General features: G+C 38.6%; 2 protein-coding genes and 1 non-coding gene across 5 annotated transcripts in view; all 3 read right to left on the bottom strand.

The window, feature by feature from the left end:
- Positions 1-1,080: 1,080 nt before the first annotated feature.
- RIT1 (Ras like without CAAX 1) lies at positions 1,081-9,134 on the bottom strand. 3 transcript variants are annotated; one of them, XM_007110393.4, is made up of 6 exons: positions 9,040-9,134; positions 8,383-8,527; positions 8,158-8,214; positions 5,268-5,341; positions 4,854-5,045; positions 1,081-3,783 (listed from the first exon to the last, which is right to left on the bottom strand). In XM_007110393.4, exons 2-6 carry the CDS (start codon positions 8,483-8,485, stop codon positions 3,553-3,555), a joined length of 657 nt encoding a protein of 218 aa, XP_007110455.1. In that variant the 5' UTR covers positions 8,486-8,527; positions 9,040-9,134; the 3' UTR covers positions 1,081-3,552. The 3 variants fall into 3 exon arrangements, with proteins under 3 accessions (XP_007110455.1, XP_007110454.1, XP_007110456.1); XM_007110392.4 differs by having other exon boundaries at positions 8,999-9,101; XM_007110394.4 differs by lacking the exon at positions 9,040-9,134 and adding an exon at positions 8,668-8,760.
- A 1,035-nt stretch (positions 9,135-10,169) lies between these two features.
- The window catches only part of KHDC4 (KH domain containing 4, pre-mRNA splicing factor), a 10,576-nt gene continuing 2,719 nt past the window's right edge, over positions 10,170-18,026 (bottom strand). The window contains exons 2-8 of the mRNA XM_055083891.1: positions 17,108-17,237; positions 16,613-16,866; positions 14,697-14,870; positions 13,661-13,773; positions 12,333-12,424; positions 11,308-11,411; positions 10,170-10,946 (exon numbers count right to left, since the gene is read on the bottom strand). Of these exons, the coding sequence (XP_054939866.1) occupies positions 10,788-10,946; positions 11,308-11,411; positions 12,333-12,424; positions 13,661-13,773; positions 14,697-14,870; positions 16,613-16,866; positions 17,108-17,237 (1,026 nt within the window). The 3' untranslated portion in view covers positions 10,170-10,787. The remainder of the gene's footprint in view (positions 10,947-11,307; positions 11,412-12,332; positions 12,425-13,660; positions 13,774-14,696; positions 14,871-16,612; positions 16,867-17,107; positions 17,238-18,026) is intronic.
- Positions 15,749-15,882, bottom strand: LOC112062240 (small nucleolar RNA SNORA42/SNORA80 family). The gene has a single exon (XR_002890633.1). It is a non-coding gene; the product is annotated as a small nucleolar RNA SNORA42/SNORA80 family (small nucleolar RNA).

The raw sequence follows: 18,026 nt of genomic DNA, 5'->3' as shown, positions 1-18,026 counted from the left end.
TTAATTCCTTCCTTCTTTGAATCCTTGTAACACTCTGACTTTGAAGCACATAATCTGTTACTTTAAGATTGATCTCTAGTTGTTTTGTATATGCAAATTTAATCAAAGCTCCAGAGCAGGGATATTTTATAGCCCTCTGAATCCCTCACACCTCTTAAAGCAAACAGTGCTTAGTGCACATAAGTGTCCATAAATACTCTGACTGTAATTCCACTGTCTATCTTAACAGAGGTTACATTAGAACATGGAATGCTCCTCTTCCATTACCCATTTTAATCGTGGACACACTGACAGTTACTGACCTACTCAATAAATGTTAAATCATGAGGACACAAAAATATATTCCCTTAATGTCCAAACTAAGTCCTCTCTACCAACACTGATGCCCATTTAGAGTAGTGGAGATAAAAGCAACGACCTTCACATAAAAAATTATTCCTCATTCTCTCACATTTAGTTTACATACTTGAAACAACTTTAGTTAACCCTTGATCGGGTGGGCAAACGCACTACCACTTTCAACATGTTTTTCCCGTCTGCCCACCAAAGAGGTAGGCTCTTTTTGAAAAATTTTGCCTTGTCCCTTCGCCTCTCCCCAGAGATGCTGGGGTATCAGTGGGGTCTCTCCGGCACCTGCCCTGGAAGCAGCAGTTCACTCTGCAACCTAAGTCCTCCAATGGCATGGCCAAATACCAACAAGTGTCATCCATCTGCTGGCTCCAGGACAGTGGGCAGTGCTTTAGGGTCAGGAATCAGAGCCAGGTGGTGCCTAGAGCCAGGACCCCAGCTCACTGTCACATGGGGGAGACTCTTCCACAGTTGGACGGCAGCACCTCCACCTCCCACCCACCCCTCGACCTAGGCAAGCACTGAGGTAATCTCTGGACAAAGGAGCATTCTGTGGCATGCTCCTGAGCACTTGACACAGGTGTTCTATATATGGTGGGCACTCAATTTTTTTTGAATCAATATTTTCCAGAATATAAAATCTCAAGGTATTAAGTTTTTTCTTAAAATGACCCTTGTGTAACGATTCCAGACATTTCTACCCATACATAGGTAAGTAAAGGAAAGGCCCAGTAAGTTGTTTAAAAGTTTTGTATTGTGTCATACAAACTGTCATCATATACAAGTGCATAAGTGAAAAACTTTTCTCTCCCCTCTCCTCCCCAAACATTACAGTAGACCAATTCTTGCTAATCTATCACAAAGTTAAAACATATATCTCTTTTGGAATTCTAAACAGTTAATTCTAGATACCAGCTTCCAAATTTTGTAACTTACCAATCTGGTATGGACATGAACAGTTCCAGTGCTTTTCAACTTGTCCCTGAATTTTTCTCTCCTCAAAGTTCCAGGCAGTAATTGATTTTAATGCCCTCAAATTAGATAAAGCTGACTATTTAGAGTTTATAAATTATTTACACTATACAATCACTAAGAATAGAGCTATGACTTACACATATTATACCCCTCAAACTATTTAGCACCATGAAGAGAATTCTCAATACTAACTGATGGGCTAAGTAATCCAATGATCAAATATGACAGTGATAGTCTTAAAAACACCCATTTGTTATTTTTCTTATATACATTACAAACTCCCTCCTGTCTTATAGATATAATTACATAGCTGTCAACTTCTTGCTTGATGCTAATAACAATTCCCTAGGTTATTAGTAATGAGAAGCTAAGGCATTAAACCTAACAGGCTCTAAGCTAGTTTAAATGTGGTGAAATACTGTTAAAATAGAATTGCACTGTACTTCTTTTCTAACTTCACACTTCTCCAAAGTGTTATGGTTCCTGTAAGATTTTTGTCCTGCATAGATTCAAATTCTGCATCTTTCAGTTTTGGATGGCTTGAGTACCATAAACCATGATTTATTTGGTAGCAAAAACATTTCAGGAGTTTCAAAACGGATCACTACTCAGCTAAAAAAGTTGCAACCATCACTTTCCTTTAAACCTAGAACACATACCATTGATTGGAAGAAAAAATACAACAACCCTGTCCTGACTGGAATAAAAACGGAAAATAGTGAATTGAGCTGTGCACTTTTTAAGAGATGCTACACAAAGTCATGTTCGTAAGAGTTAAAAGTGGTCACAAACACTGCTTCAGTGACATTTAATGTTCAACATACGCTACATTACTCTTAGCACTTTTGTGCTTAATCTCCACCGTAACAAGTTCAGGTATCAAAATAATCCTGATTCTAAAAGAAAGAACTCACCACCAATATTTAAAGCTGATTCTTCCCAAGACGATAGGATAGTTTCTCAACTATGCAGTTATCAAAGTGGTACTGTCTTAGGCTAAGCTTTGTCAAGGCTCAGGCAAAACCCTGAGGTGAACTTAGCAAGGTCCTTGTAAAGAAATCTTCAATGAGAAACTCAACATATGGGAATTTTAAAGCTTCAAGACTGGCTCATTACACAGAAATGCCACAGGCTTTCTTAGAACACTGAGTCTAGTGATTGTCTAAGTCAAGGAGGCACATATACAATTTTACTAACTCCTGATGTCTCTTCTGTCTGGAAAATGCAGTCAGTCTGACGAAGGGCCTAAAAAACATTCTGCCAGGCCTAGCTCTTCTAGAGGGCACAGGGAAGCTAAGGGAAAGCACTAGGAAGCAATTAATGTAAATGTATTGGTGTGTGCATCTCTGGGGAAAAAATAAACCTGTACAAGGCAATGGCTGTCCCAACCAAGGATTCAGATTAAACAACAGTTTAGTAACCCAGTAATGGTTCCCAAAATGTTTACCTTTCAAGGTAAAGAAGGGCAAAACCCTGAAAGGAAGAGTAAAATAACCTTGTAGGAGAAAGCTTCATTACATTTTATATGTTTGTTTGCTTTCATTCACCCAGTGCATTTGGGTCAAATGTGTACTTCTTAGAAAAGACAGGCTCCTCTGAGGAGCACTGTTCTGATCCTGACTTTTTCTAGCCAAGCTCCTGCAAAAACATACAGCCTGATTTCCCCAATCTCATCACTCCACATAATCGGCAACAGGAGTCAGTTCCACAGCTATTTGCTGAACTTTAGCACCGATCTCTTTAGAAGTGATTTCCCGATGATTTTTGTTCTGTCTCCAGGAAGCACAGCATGAACAGAAAAGACTGAAGTCCTTCCCTGGGACAGTCCCAGGAAATTGCAGTTGAAAGAGAATGCAGAATAGTACATGGCAAAAAATTCCTCTTGTGAGCTTAGTCAAACACTATGGTATGCGTATTCCCCCAGGTATAAAAAATTTACATTAATTAATATCAGCAACAGAACCCAAAACATTGGTAAATCGAATTCTAATGTGACAATTTAAAAGTAGACAGTGCTCCACTGGGTTAATAGAATCAGAATTAGCTAAGAAACAATATTTTAAATACCACATCACTGAAAACTCCTAGTGGGCATGTCCCCTTCATCAGTTATTTTTAAAATAACGGTCATAACAGGAGAAAGAACAAGCACCATGCTCACTAATGCAGGTTACTGGACTGCTCTGATTAAGCACTGCAGTTCACAGATAAACATTTCACATCTTCCCTTCAAGTTACTGAATCTTTCTTCTTCCGGAACGGTGATTTTAGCCTCTTCCATACACTGTTTTTGGGTTTAGATTTTTTCTCCATGGCCAGTACTGCCTCCTTTTCTTTCCTACGTATCTCCCGTACAAGGGCATGGAATACATCATCAATGTAGTAGCGGTATGCAGCAGATGTCTCAAAAAAGGGGCAGCTGAATTCTCGGGCCAAAGCCAATCCTTCTTCCTTGGTGACCTTTAAAAATGTAAACATGAGAAAATTTATAGTGGTAACAGCGGAAAATAATCACAACTGCCCCAAAAAGTGAAGGGGTTACCTTAACAGGAAGACAGCGCCTCAACTCTGGAAAGGTCCAAGCAGAGCAGAGTGATATTTGTAATGTTGGGAGGCTGGATTACATGACTTCTAATTCCTTCTGCTTTCAAATTATGTGATTCTATTTCTAGTCTATTTTAAAGATAACTTTTTGGAACAGGGAATAGTTATAGATATCAAATATACAATCTTAATTTTCTTCATACTTTTCATTTCAAGAATGTAAATCACAAGGCAAAGAGAGATATGTTTAAACTACAATACTAAAAACCATAAGGAACCTGAAATCAATATATCCAATTATGGATATTCCATAATTTCTCCTACTTTTGGACATTTAGACTTATTCTAATTTTTTGCTACCATAAATAACCTGGCAATGAACATTTCATATATAAATCCCTGAATAGATTATTTCAAACAGGAATTAACTGAGAAGCATTATGAATTTAACTACTGTCAAACTACTTCTAAAAAGTTTGTACCATTCGTTGCTTTCACTGGTAGTGATAAATGTGCCCCTTTCACCACTCCTTCAACTCTATACCAAACAGCAAAATTTTAAACTTTGTTGCTAACTTGAAGGGTATCATTTATTCTAAAATCCTCTATAATTTCTCTTATTCTCCCTTTTCATGGCTCATAATCCTCACCATCAGGAAGTATACCTTGAAGCCTAAATTTCTCTTTTTGCAACATAAAGAGATTTACTTCTGAGGTTTTAGAAAATGAAAATCCCATGATCCTACACTTAATGTGTATTCTATTTGTCATCTGATTATTATGCTGTGGGTTTTGTCCTGTAAACTGATTCCTAAAATCCAGATTTTACACAAAATAAGAGCACATTAGTAGATATAGGGAAGTTTTCCAGGCTAGGGAGAAGCTAATTTAAAATTTTCTTTTTAAGGCAAAGAAATTTATAAACAGAGAAACACAAATGACTAATCCCACAAGACTACACATAGCATTTTCTAATCTATCCTCACCTGTCTTAGCTGCTTTAGGTCAGACTTGTTTCCCACAAGAACCACAGGGGTATCATCAGTACGTCGAACTCGATAAATAAGCTGTTTAAACTCCCGAACTTCATGGAAACTTCGACGATCGGTGATAGAATAACAGATGATAAACCCTTCTCCTGCCCTCATATACTGATCCCGCATGGCTGTAAACTCTGCCTAGAGGGAAACAAAGATTATTAGTGTATTGATGCAACCTGGAACTATATACACTTTAGCTATTTATTTCAGATTAAAGAGAGATGTTGGTTACCTGCTATCCTGAGTCAGAGTGCATGAAAAATTAAAAGAGATGAACTAATGATCTTCTCTGCATAAGTCTTCCCCTCCCCTTTACTAGCACAAAAAGGCCTTTACTCATAGCATTTTGGGATTTAATACCTGTCCAGCCGTATCCAAAATGTCCAGATTGGCAGGCTCATCATCAATACGGATCCGGATTTTATAAGCATCTTCTACAGAACGGAAGAAAGGTGGTACTATTAACCCATAAATGTAGGAATATGTAACCTTATTTTGAAATTCATCTTATGGAGAAGTAGATTACATATTTAAGTGCCCAAATGTTCTCAGGAAGCTCCTAATTCCATTGAGATATGTAAATTGGGTCTTCAACTAATTTCTTTTTTCCCACATAAACCATGACATAAGTTTATTCATAGCTAAAGCTTATTAGACTTCACCTACAAGTCTAAAAGAGTTGAGAGATTATCTTTTTGAAAAACGTTAGGCCAGAAAAGTAACTTTACCATTTACTAAATAGTTATTAGACGCCAGGCATTATACTAAGTGATTTATATATGTTAGCTCATTCAACAGTGACAATAATTCAGTGAGGTAGGTATTATTACCTCCATTTTACAGGTAAAGAAAATTAAACTCTAAAACATTAAATGTATTCCCCATGTTACAAAGTTCATTATTTGCGGTACGCGGGCCTCTCACTGCTGTAGCCTCTCCCCTTGTGGAGCACAGGCTCCAGGACGCGCCGGCTCAGCGGCCATGGCTCACAGGCCCAGCTGCTCTGCAGCATGTGGGATCTTCCCGGACTGGGGCACGAACCCGTGTCCCCTGCATCAGCAGGCGGACTCTCAACCACTGTGCCACCAGGGAAGCCCTCCTCTTTTTAATATTATAGGAAAAGCAAAAACCAGAGTTTACTAGTTTCTAAAGAATCCATATTGTCATAATTTCTCCTTTATGAGAGCACATTTCTTTATGTATTCTTATGGTAACCTTGGAAAATACAGCAAAGTAAAAAAGAAGAGAAAAACCTCACTCAGTATTTCCATCATTCAAACAATTGCTGCTTACATCCTTATGTATTTCCTTCAAACATTTTTTCTTGAACCCCTGCTTCTGACTCTTCCTCAAAAATGAAGAGCCTACTAAATCAATGATTCTCAAACTACAGGTCATGCATGATCCGTTAGTATTTACAAATTGTGGGTGAATTTAATGGGTTGGGACCAGCATTAAAGTAAACAAGCAAAAATCTAAAATGAAAGAGGAAATACAAGAGTGCACCACACTTAGTGAGGTAACTATAGTTTCATGATATTTTAATTACATATACATATGTACAAACATATACTTATATGTGGACTGGTTACAATATAAAGTTTTTCTTCTTAGAGTTAGCAGCCAAAGTCTGAAACAAAATTGCACTAAACTGTAAACTCAATGACAGCAGACCCCATATCTTTTTGCTCACTACTGCACCCCCAGGGCCTAACACAGTGCTTGGCACATAACAGGAACTCAAGAGATGAAAGTATTTGTTGTTGAAATCAGATAATATTGTCAGAAGAGCAGCTGACTGGGGAAAAAAAAAATTCAACTGATTAAAAAAAGTAACTTTTCAGGGGACAAGGATATGGGTTTTACTTTATTATTTTTTTTAATTTTATTAAAAAATTTTTTTTTATTTTGGCCACGCCATGTGGCTTGTGGGATCTTAGTTCCCTAACCAGGGATTGAACCCAGGCCCCTGGCAGTGACAGCACTGAGTCCTAACCACTGGACCACGAGGGAATTCCCAGGTTTTACTTTGAAGAAAGGAAAAGATATTTCTTTTTTTTTTTGGCCGTGCTGCATGGCATGCGGGATCTTAGTTCCCTGACCAGAGATTGAACCCGTGCCCCCTGCAGTGGAAGCACAGAGTCTAAACCACTGGACCACCAGGGAAGTCCCAGGAAAAGATATTTTTGGAGTTCTAAGTAAATTATCCTAGGCCCTAAATTAATTTTATTCCTAGAATTCCCACCATAGTGTGAATTCCTGAACAACGTTCTAAATTTAATATAGTACATGAAAAAATAAGAACTGTTTCTACTTTCCCCAAGCCACAGAAGCATCTACTATATAAAATGACCACATCCAAAGATGGGTTAGCACAGAACACTCATTGGCTCTGTGGAAAAAAGAGCAGCAGAGGACTGACCCAATGGAAATCCTTCCTAGAGACCCAGAATCACGACAAAGTGTCGCATCCTGAAAATACAAGTAATATGGCAGGTATTCTGTGCCCTCCTCTATCCCCATCACCATTTTTCTTTTATCCTGGGAAATAACTCCTAAAAATCAAACCTGCCTCCTTGTGGTTCAGGAATGATATGTAACATTCTTGTTCTTAGTGTTTACATAGAACAGCAGTTTTTTAAAAAAGGCAAAACAAAATTACTTCTTACTGTCTACCACTGTTTTACTAACAATAGAGCATTAAGGATTATAAAAGACACGAAGAAAGACCTTGCTATGTAATGAACTTGAGGTATAAGGAAGTAAATGAAAGGCTTCTAGTGGAACAAGTCCAGGCTCTGCATGTCTGGGTTGTAAGAGTTCAGCAGGCTGGCTCTACTTGTTTTTCTGCTTCCTTCTGTGGAAGTTCAAACCAGCTGACTCATAGTTACAGAGTCAGTCTCAAGTCAGACCCTTATAAAAAATAATAGCAAAAGGCTTCGTTAAGTGGCCTTTAAATTTTTCCCTTAACCTGGCAATACAATATACCAACCATAAAAATATAACAAAGAAAGTGTCCCACTAATACTCAATAAAAGACAGACTAAGATGGCTGATATACATATACAGTTAAGCTAGGAAAAAAAAAATCCATTTGCTTACCAACTGCTATGATATTCTTACTAAATAAATCTGAATTAGACACCAAAAAAGGCTCAAAATATAAATGGTTTAAAATTGTTTGAAAAAATTGACACCAAGACACTTTTATGGGGTTTATTTGGAAAACCGAAGTGATAATCTGACTTACCAATGGTGGGATCATGATCTTCTGGAAACCGGTGGCTGATGAACTGCATGGTCATGGCTTTAAAACAAGAAAGGAAAGTTAAAAACCACACAAAGGTCACCCACAGAAAGAACTGTAAGTATCAATATTGCGTGATAGCCAGTCTCCCAGTTGGTTTGGATGGAGGGCATTTGTTTTAAGAATTTTTCATTCTAACTTTTAAAATGGAAGAAAAACATCACCTACCGCTTTTCCCTACACCACCAGCACCCAGCATCACTAGTTTGTATTCCCGTGACAGCCCTGCAGGGCTGCTACAGCTACCAACTGGGCGAGTTCCAGAATCCATTGTCCTCTTGGAGAATCCTGGGCTGCCCCGAGGAAAAGGCACCTGGAAATAAAGAAGAAAATATTTAAACCAGGATTTAGACACCGTGACGACAGTCCTAGAGCCAGTGCCCTACCTTCCCATACTTTGACCTATTACTCCTGCTCCCTTTCCGGCGGCCCTAAGAAACCCTACATCCTCACCTTCCCTCCGGGACAGCTCACGCCTATGAAACATCACAGGTTTTCCGAATTATTACACTTTCCAGAAAGAATAAAGAGACAAAGAAATTTTGAATTTTTCAAACTGGAGCACTGGCACAGCATGAAGGAGCCCAGTGAGAAAGATGAGGTTTGGGGACCAAAGGAACACCGCCCCTTAGGCCGCAGGGGTCCTCTCACACCAGCGGTACCCGGAGGTTCCGCCCCCTCCCCATTCCCCTCGACAGCTCCCCTCCCCCAGCTGCATCTCCGGCCCGCCATCAGGCCCCCCACCCTTCCCTTTCACGAGCCAACCCACTCCTGCTGCTCGTACCCGTCGGGACTTGAAGGCGTCGGCTGGGTTTGATCACTCACCTCGCCCTCCTCACTCGCTGCGAGGATCGGCACTGACCTGTGACCCCTCCCGCAACCGGGAAAGATGGCGCCACCAGCGCCCGCGTCTCGGCGGGAGGGGCGGAGCTGCCCTGTGACGCCCGCAACTGGCCCCGCCCCCCCGGGGAGGGCCATGTCCCCCGCAGGTCCTCAAACCCCATTCCGCGACTCACCGCTAAGGGCCTTGGGAGAGTAGCATACTCAGTACGTGCCCACAAACAAAGGCGTTAAAACAATTATTAACACAAAAGTCAAATAAGTATGTGATAAGCGACACACAAGGGGCCTCTAGAATAACAACTTACCCAATACTGTTGAAGATTAAAAAAAAAAATTTGGCCAAATGAATGTGGAAACAGGAAACGGGAACCCACCAAATCCTCCCAAAAAAAGGACCAAGATCAAGTTTAAGGCTTAACAGCAGAAAAAGCAAATTTCCCCAAAGGGACAAGGACAATGACTTGGGCTCTTAAAAACAGAATCAGGTCTCAAAGATAATGTTCTAGTTAGACTAAGATTTCTGCACATATTTTAAACAAATGTAAACGAAAGTTATTTTAAAATTAGGGTTTTTTTTGTTTTTAATAAATGTATTGATACTACCCTCCGGCAGGAAATGATAATTCAAGAGTTTTCAGGGGTCCTTAAATTAAATACAGCAATAAATGAAGGCACTATCAACTATATTCACCTCTAGGTAGCACACATAAATACTAGAAGGAACTTCACACAGGGAAATTTTTCTGTTGCAACTTCTGCCCACCCTTCTTCCTTTTTAAGCATGTTTTTCCAAGAATAATTTGTATTTCCTTTAAAAATATTTCCTTCACTCAGTCCCTTTACAAACCATGTTCAATAAAGGGGGGCTAGAATATCAAAGTGGAAAACATCCATCACAAAAATCCTTTACATTTTCATTTTGACTTTCAAGGGTTTACTTTGGAAAGTCATAAAACTCTTGGAACTACATGCAAACTTTTGGGTCCATGTATGTATTTTTCTGATGGGGTTATGATATCATTATGCTATGAGTAAAAAAGTTTATGAATTTTAGCGTATGGATGGGGTGTAAAAGAAAGAACAGAGAAACCACAAGCAGAATATTTATACATTTATTTATAATGAAATTATGGTCTAAATATTTACAACATATAGGAAACCAGAGGATACGTTTATACAAAGCCAGCCTGCAAAGTATTCAAATGTGCAAAAATGACAGTTCGGTATCTCAAACTACTCCTGGTTCAGCAGACTAGCTCCTTCACTTTCACACATCAATATTTGATACAAAAAAGTTCTTTTGGCAAAACCTGTAATGCCAAGAAAAAGGACAAGTTGCAATTTCAGTCACTAAGTCCACCATTCTATTGCAAGCAGTCAAATCTCTCTATTTTAGCTGCAACCAGTTCTGAGAGAGACAGACCACTGGGTTTCATTTCTGTGATGAGTTCTGACCAGCTTTTGATCAAGTAGTTGTCTCTGACCCAGCTGAAGACAATGAGCTTAGACGGGCAATAAAAACAGCAACGGCTATCTGAGACAAGAGTGCCTGAAGGTGCCAGCTTTGGATCATCCCAATGGAAAAAAAAACCTTCACTATCCCAGGATCCAGCTATATCCAACAGTTTTAAATTAGTAAAACCACATTTTCCAAAACAAAGAATCCAAAAATGAAACAGGGATGAGGAGGTTCTTAGATTTAAGTACTGAAAGGATGGATGGTCTTAAAATCATTTCCCCACTAATAAATAGTAAGGCTTTGTATGTAACCAGTTATTATCAAAATTCACCAAACAGTAGTAAAATACAAATAAAACTTGCTTTACGTCAGAATAGGGGCTATTCATTTGGAAAAGGCTGGACCAGGTAAATGGTATACTGGAATGACCCTGTTGAACAAGCACATTTCACCAACTGTTAAAAAGCTTCTGAGACAAATTTGTGATTCTAAGTAAATTTTAACAGATGCTATGCCACGGCAGAAATAAGGATGTTTTAAAAAGAATGGAACCCCTTTAAGAAAGGGGACACTCATCTCTGACTTCTGCAAAGGTCCAAGATGGTTCCCAGTACAGGCCCCAGAGTCTTGTTAAATCAAATGCATGCATTATTGCTAAAGAGTCACCGAGGCTCAAAACTCTGCTCCACTGTTGCCTATGGAGCCATCCAGAATGGCATCTGTTGTTTAGCTCGTGGTTGTGATGAAGGGTACTGATATCCCAAACTCCAGCCCTGTGGAAAACTACTTGCATTTTTATGACCTCCATGTTCCTCCTCTTCGTCGGATGAATCTGCAGCATAAGCCACCAAGCCAAATCCTTTCTCTGTAGTTTTCATCTTCTTGACTGGATAATCTAGAAGAGAGAAAAATAACCCCAACCCCATTCCCCGCCAAGAAAAAAAAAAGATAATACCATAAATTCGTTAATTAAAAAAAAAGATGTTAATTGTAAGTGGTTAATTGGACACCATTTTGAGGTCACAGGGTCAATGGTCACCCAAAAACGTTGAAGATCACACGAAAAACAGCACCAGCATCAGCAAATGTGAATCCACCAGAACCATGTAAGAAAACAGAGAAAGAAAAAAGAAACACACACACACACACAAAAAAAAAAAAAAAAAAAAAAGAAAAAAGAAAAAAAAAGGAAAGTTAGCAAGTGAGTCTCTGGAGGCTGATATTGCACCTTTTAAAGAGTTAAAAGAAAAGAAGAAAAGAAAAAAAATGTATTTTCTTCTGTTCATTTTTATTATGACTACAGGCAAAGAACAAAAATAATCCCATTTATGGACCTCTCCAGGATTTAGAGTTCTGGGATACTAAGAAGCAACATTTTTAAAAACAGCCACTGGCTGACCATTCCCAACCAATAAATAGAGCTATACGGGGAGATGTGGCTCAGCTCCCAACGCAAAGAAAAATCTTTAAGTCTGTATCAGATTATCTCCAGGTATTCAAAACAACAAAGGCAACAAAATTTTGAAATGACCTACCAATCATTACTTTTTCCTAGGGTTTTAATGTCACTGATGCTATGTATAAAATATAAGTCGACTGACTCTTTTCTAGACACACGTCGGTTGAAAATAAAAGGCTGTGTAACTATATGCTGTCCTTATAAATAAAAAAAAAAGTATTCTCATTAGCCAGTAGATTACAGAGGTTGGATTAAACATCTGAATGAGTCACACCTGAATGAACATCAGGTTAGAAAACCAAGAGTTTAAGACCAGTCTTAGCCATTCCCTTGTTCCCCCAGCTACACCTTACTCACCATGACTCCCTGTTAAAGTCCCAGACCCATTCCTTTCATCAGACTCTGTTTTTATTCCAGTCACTGGAAAGGCTGGTGGAGGCATCAACTGCCTGTTAAAAGAAAAAGTTAAATAATTTTTCGGACAAATTCAAACAATTTCAACATCTCCAGTAGATAAGAAGTAGAATAATATAGTCTGCAGATAATCTTTCAAGTTCAGTTTAACTATTAACTTCAACCCTTTCCACCTGACTCCCCTACTCTTCAAGCTGTTATCAAGTTGTAAGATTAGGAAATTCCCTGGCAGTCCAGTGGTTAGGACTCCACACTTCCACTGCCAGGGGCCCGGGTTCCATCCCTGGTCAGGGAACTAAGATCCCGCAAGCTGAGCAGTGCAGCCAAAAAAAAAAAAAAGTAAGATTATAAGGATATAATAGAATGAATGAAATATATGAATGAAATAGATGTAACAGGGAACTATATTTAATATTATGTAATAACCTATAAGGGAAAAGAATCTGAAAAAAAATAGCTACGTAGGTATACACAACTGAATCACTTTGCTGTACACCTGAAATTAACACAACATTGTAAATTAACTACACTTCAAAAAAACCAAAATAGTCAAAATAAAGAAGAAAAAAAAATGAGATCTTTCCAATGCAAATTATCTTTGTCATGACCTGAAAGTAACTGTCTTAACTGTTTGATTTGTATGGATATGCCTTTGTATACTTTCAATTACATGTAAAACATGGTCTATCCATTAATGGAATTTGCCAGTCACATTACATATTTCTAGGCAGTTTATAAAATGATGCACCAAGAATTAAAGTATGATATTCTGACTTAAGAAATGAAAAAAAAATAGATATAACAGAATGAATGAATAAGACAGAATGAACTGTTGTGATAAGTCAGCTCCATCTTATGAAGGCTAACATAATATCGGAAAGGAGAATTCAAGCACTGGATGGCAGGCTGGACTCCCACTCAAGCACCTGCATCAGTGATATTCTGATTCTAAGTAGCAAAAATGGTGTAACACTTCTTTTACTGTCTATCCTTAGGAAAGTGTCTAAGACTCAGACAATAAAAGGAAGATAGGTGAATAATCAAGTACTGAATTATTCAAGGCTGAGTATAACTGCTTCTAAGACTGTGTAAGGGATATCATATTTTCCATTACTGCATCAATTACAACAAACAGGAGCTTGTTTGATCCAAATGATTTCATTTCAGTTTCAGAACATGGAAGCTCGTAGCAACAATCATTATTCAAATTAATAGTACAAAAAAATGACATCTGAATGTATTCATATATAATTATGTTACAACCAACTTACCTGTCCCTCTCTCGCTCTTTGCCTGAGGAACTTGCCGGCTTCGATCCTGCACCTTCAATCTCATTCTGACCGGAGAAGCCTGTACCTAAATTAGTCATATGAATGGGTCCATGCTATGAGCAGAAAAATACAGTAGCATTAGCAAATCTACAACTGCTGTATTCACTTTAGCTCCTTAATGTAACTGTCAAGTGCCTCATCTTTCTGATAAACTGCAGTAAGCTGCACTACATAGCTCTTTGGGATTTGGAGTGTAACTATAGTTTGAGTAGAGACTGTTATTTTTCTCTGTAGGACTTGGTTAGGGATGTTGTGATTCACTATGCTATGTCTGTATGTTTTCAACTATCTATGACTTAACTGGTTTGTATAAATCTAGTTATAAACTACAAAAATGCTCCAAAGTTTGTTTCAAAGAATGCTTCAAGGATTCTGGCAAAAAGGTGCTTCTCCTGATAAAACAAAATTGCACCGAAATTATGTATTTTAATAATCTTAAAAAAACTCATTAGTGAATGACTGAGTTTATAATTACGTACATGCACAGAATCACTGCATTTCTAGCTATCTTTTTTTTAGGGGTGTAGGAATTGGAGAAAGACATCATCCTCTTTTTTAGGAAGGAAAAAGAAAACACTAAGTTGAAAGCCAAGGTTTTAAATACAAACCATATATTGGGAGAATAACAGTTCTTCCCTATACATTTCACTACAAGCTATCAGAGGCTTTCAAGAGTCTGCTGTATAAAGAGGAAGTGCAGAATTCTACAGAACTTCCAGATGCTAGTCATAGGAGACTTCTCTCTAGGCGGAGAGCTTTGTACTCTCTTATCGCACTGACCCCAAAGACAAAACCCACCCAAAGGGAATCACTCTTGCTTTAATCCCCAAGGATAAATACCTAATCTAAATGGATTCCAGAAAGCAGAAATCCCAGTACTGGGAGGACAGTTGATACAGATGTGAATTTATCTTTCTTTAAAGGGAGAATACAGTAAGATAAGATGAGGAAAGTAAGACAGGATATTTTATTTAACCTGGTATCCAAGAAGTCCAGATTCTCGTTCATCTGGTAGCTCCTCTGTGAATCGCCTCTTCTGTGCCTGAGGTTGACTTGGGAGTGGGGGCTGGGGCTGGGGCGGGGGCGGGGGGCCGGCAGGCAAGGCAGTTTTGACAGGAGCAGCAGGAATAAAAGGCCCACTCATCGGACTCTGGGACCAAAACAAACCAAGGAGGAAAAAAGTGTGAGAATGTCCAACTAACAAATAACTAAAGGATGATTAAAATATACTTTAATGATCAGTATGTTTCATATGAATCCTTCATCTTCTGGTCCTAAGTTTCCTTCATGTATAATGTGGTAACAGTATCACCTAGTCTTCCTACCTTCATGGTAGGAAAACATGAAATTGACAAACTCAATAGCGCTTTGAACTCTCAGGAAAAACCTGATGCACATTTTGGCCATTAGGAGCAAACATGATCATTAACAAACAATAGATACTCCAGCCACTTACTTAGTTCAGAAGTTCTTAAACAAGAACATTCTCTTATTTAAAGCCCTTTAATCAATGTGATTAGCTCTTTCTGGATCATAAATGCTGCTAATGCTTGTGGCAAAGGCAACTACATCTATCACTTCCATGGGTAAGTTGTTATGTCAAGAGCAAGTCTAATGTTTTAAGAGGTTGTTCTCAAAAGGAAAAGAAGATATATTAGAGAAAACAAGCACTTCTAAAAGGAAAACTCTCATTAATAACAGCTAATATTTACTGACTGCTTACTTAATCCTTGCGACTCTCTGGGATATGATCATTATGTCCATTTTGCATATAAGGAAAACCAAAGCCTGGATAGACCAAGTTCTATCCCAAGATCACATAGCTCAAAAATGGGGAAGCATCACAGACCCTGCCAGTCTATCTCTAAACCCCAACTCTCACCCACTTTGCCATACTGCTTCCTAATTACAAAAGGATGTGGCTCAAAGCTGCAGAACTATAGCTCTGCCTAAATATAAAAGTCATAAAATAATTATGACTAAGGGACCACAAACAGAAGTGAGTTCATATGCCCATTTTTGGTTTCACACTGTACAACCCCCTTCAGTGCTCACAGCCCACTGTTAAGGAGGCTGGGCAATGGTTCGAGGCTTCAATTTACTCTGGCATGGGTACACTATGAGAGGCCAACAGAGGACCCGCCATAAATCCATTACCATGCTTCCATTAGTCTCTCCCCTGCCTCTAAGAAGGACTGTACATAATCTAGATGAGCTGGCTACTGACTCTTTTCCTAAAATTCTAGTTTCTTACCTAGCTTAAGAAATATATACCAGCATTTATAATCCTTGAGTTTGCAAAGTACATTATCTCTTGGCCTAGAACACCTGTATATGGTATAATATTTCTTCTAAGATTAGTAAATCAGTTCCAATCATTTAGATGAGTGCAGTATGCCAGCCTTTCTCCATGAGAACTCTCCTAACACTGCAAGGCCAGGGACAGGCAAACTATGGTTCTGGCCTACCTATTTTTGTAAATCAAGTTTTATTGGAACCCAGCCATGCTCATTCATTTGGTATTGTCTGCGGCGGCTTTTGCGCTACAGCAACAAGAGTGCAGTAGTTATGACAGAGACTGTACGGCCCACAAAGCCTCAAATATCTACCATCCAGCCCTTCACAGAAAGCTTGGCATCTCTTGCTCTAAAGTTGTATTTGGTGGCAAGAGTTATGAAACTGACTGCAAACTTTAGGATGAATACACACATGTACACACTACTCCAAAGTATTCAGGTAGTTTGGTGGTAGGAACACAGGAAAAAGACAATAGGTAAAAAAAATACGTCACATTCCATATTACTTCTAAATAATACCACCAGCTTTCCACCCCTTCCCTGCCCCAATTTTTCCTAATTCAACAGTCTCATGTATCATATCCTGACATCCTACCTGTCCAGTGCTAGCTGGAGGCTGCACTTGTGTTATCGGGTATTGTGTTGGCACAGGTGGAACTCCAGTAGGTAATGCTGGCAAGACTCCAGGTGCCAAAGAAACAGCTGGTGGCACTATGCTTGGTACTCCGTAAGGAGGTTGAACTGGCTGCTGAGGAGGGGGAACAACAGGGTAACCAGACTGATAGCCATTGGATGGATAATATGGTGGCTGAGGAGGGACACTACTTATAGCAGAGGGTTGTGTATAGCCTGAGGGGGAAGAAAAAAAGTGTTTAATCAGCTGCAGCAGAATGAGACATTTTCGCTGAATATTAAACTTAATCTCTAGGGAAGAAAACTACTGAGGCACAAATGGCTTTCCAAATTACCCTAAGTTAAAGGGAACATTATTAGTGCCCTGGCACAGTTAATCTAGCCTCAAGTATCATATTTTATACATCAGTATCACTAGCAAAATATTTTTTAGTTAAACACTTCAAGACATACACACCTGGTAAAGGTACAGCAGTATTAATCTGATTCACAAATCTAGAGTATTCAGCATGAACCTGAAAGTGCAGGGAAAACAAATCAATATGGAACAGACCCAATTCACTGAGTATGTGTAAGGATATATAATTCTAAGATCAAAGCAATTAGGAATTAAAACATTTCCACTGATGTTTCAATCAAATTTAAACTTGTTTAATCTAAATTTTAATAAGGCACACCTATAAATTATTAAGCAGGTTTTGGGAACCAGGGGCATGGACATCAGGAGCATCCTAACTCCCCCCCCTGCCAAACTGACTCAATTCTGGGGTACAAAATCATTCCGAGAGCCACAGAAATTAAGCAGTTAGGAAATTTCTAAGTTGTCTGTATAACTGTAGAAAAGTCATTCATTCTTTTATTTACTGGGTAATTTGCCCTCAAGGAGCTCATGGTTTAATGAAGGTTTAGTACTTCCCCTGTCTAGTTCTTTATTATAAGCATCTAAGTCCAACTTCAAGTGGCAACAAAGGAAAAGAAGGGGAATGGTCAAGGAAGTTATATGGTACAAGGGTTGGTACATCAGGTTACCTCACAAAAGCAAAGAAAACAATAGCTTCTTCCCAAGAAGCTTAATACCAAATACCTTAACCAAATAACACAAGGTTACATATTCAACCACCAAACCTGATCTCCTTTAGGTGCTATAAAAACAGCCCTATGGTTTAACTTCTGGTTATTTGATTATAGAATAAAAAGAATGGATAATTAAACCAATTATCCCAAAGGCATTGCTAATTGGTTTTAAATTATTATAGCTCCACCCTTACTTTAGCTAAAGCTACTATTAAATTTGGAATGTGCATCATAAACAACTTGACCGGGATTAATAGTAGCATTTAAATAACTGACAACAATGAGATTTTATGACACTATAT

Source organism: Physeter macrocephalus, chromosome 4 (genome assembly GCF_002837175.3).
Source record: "Physeter macrocephalus isolate SW-GA chromosome 4, ASM283717v5, whole genome shotgun sequence".
NCBI lineage: Eukaryota > Metazoa > Chordata > Mammalia > Artiodactyla > Physeteridae > Physeter > Physeter macrocephalus.
This window is presented reverse-complemented; position numbering and strand designations above follow the sequence as displayed.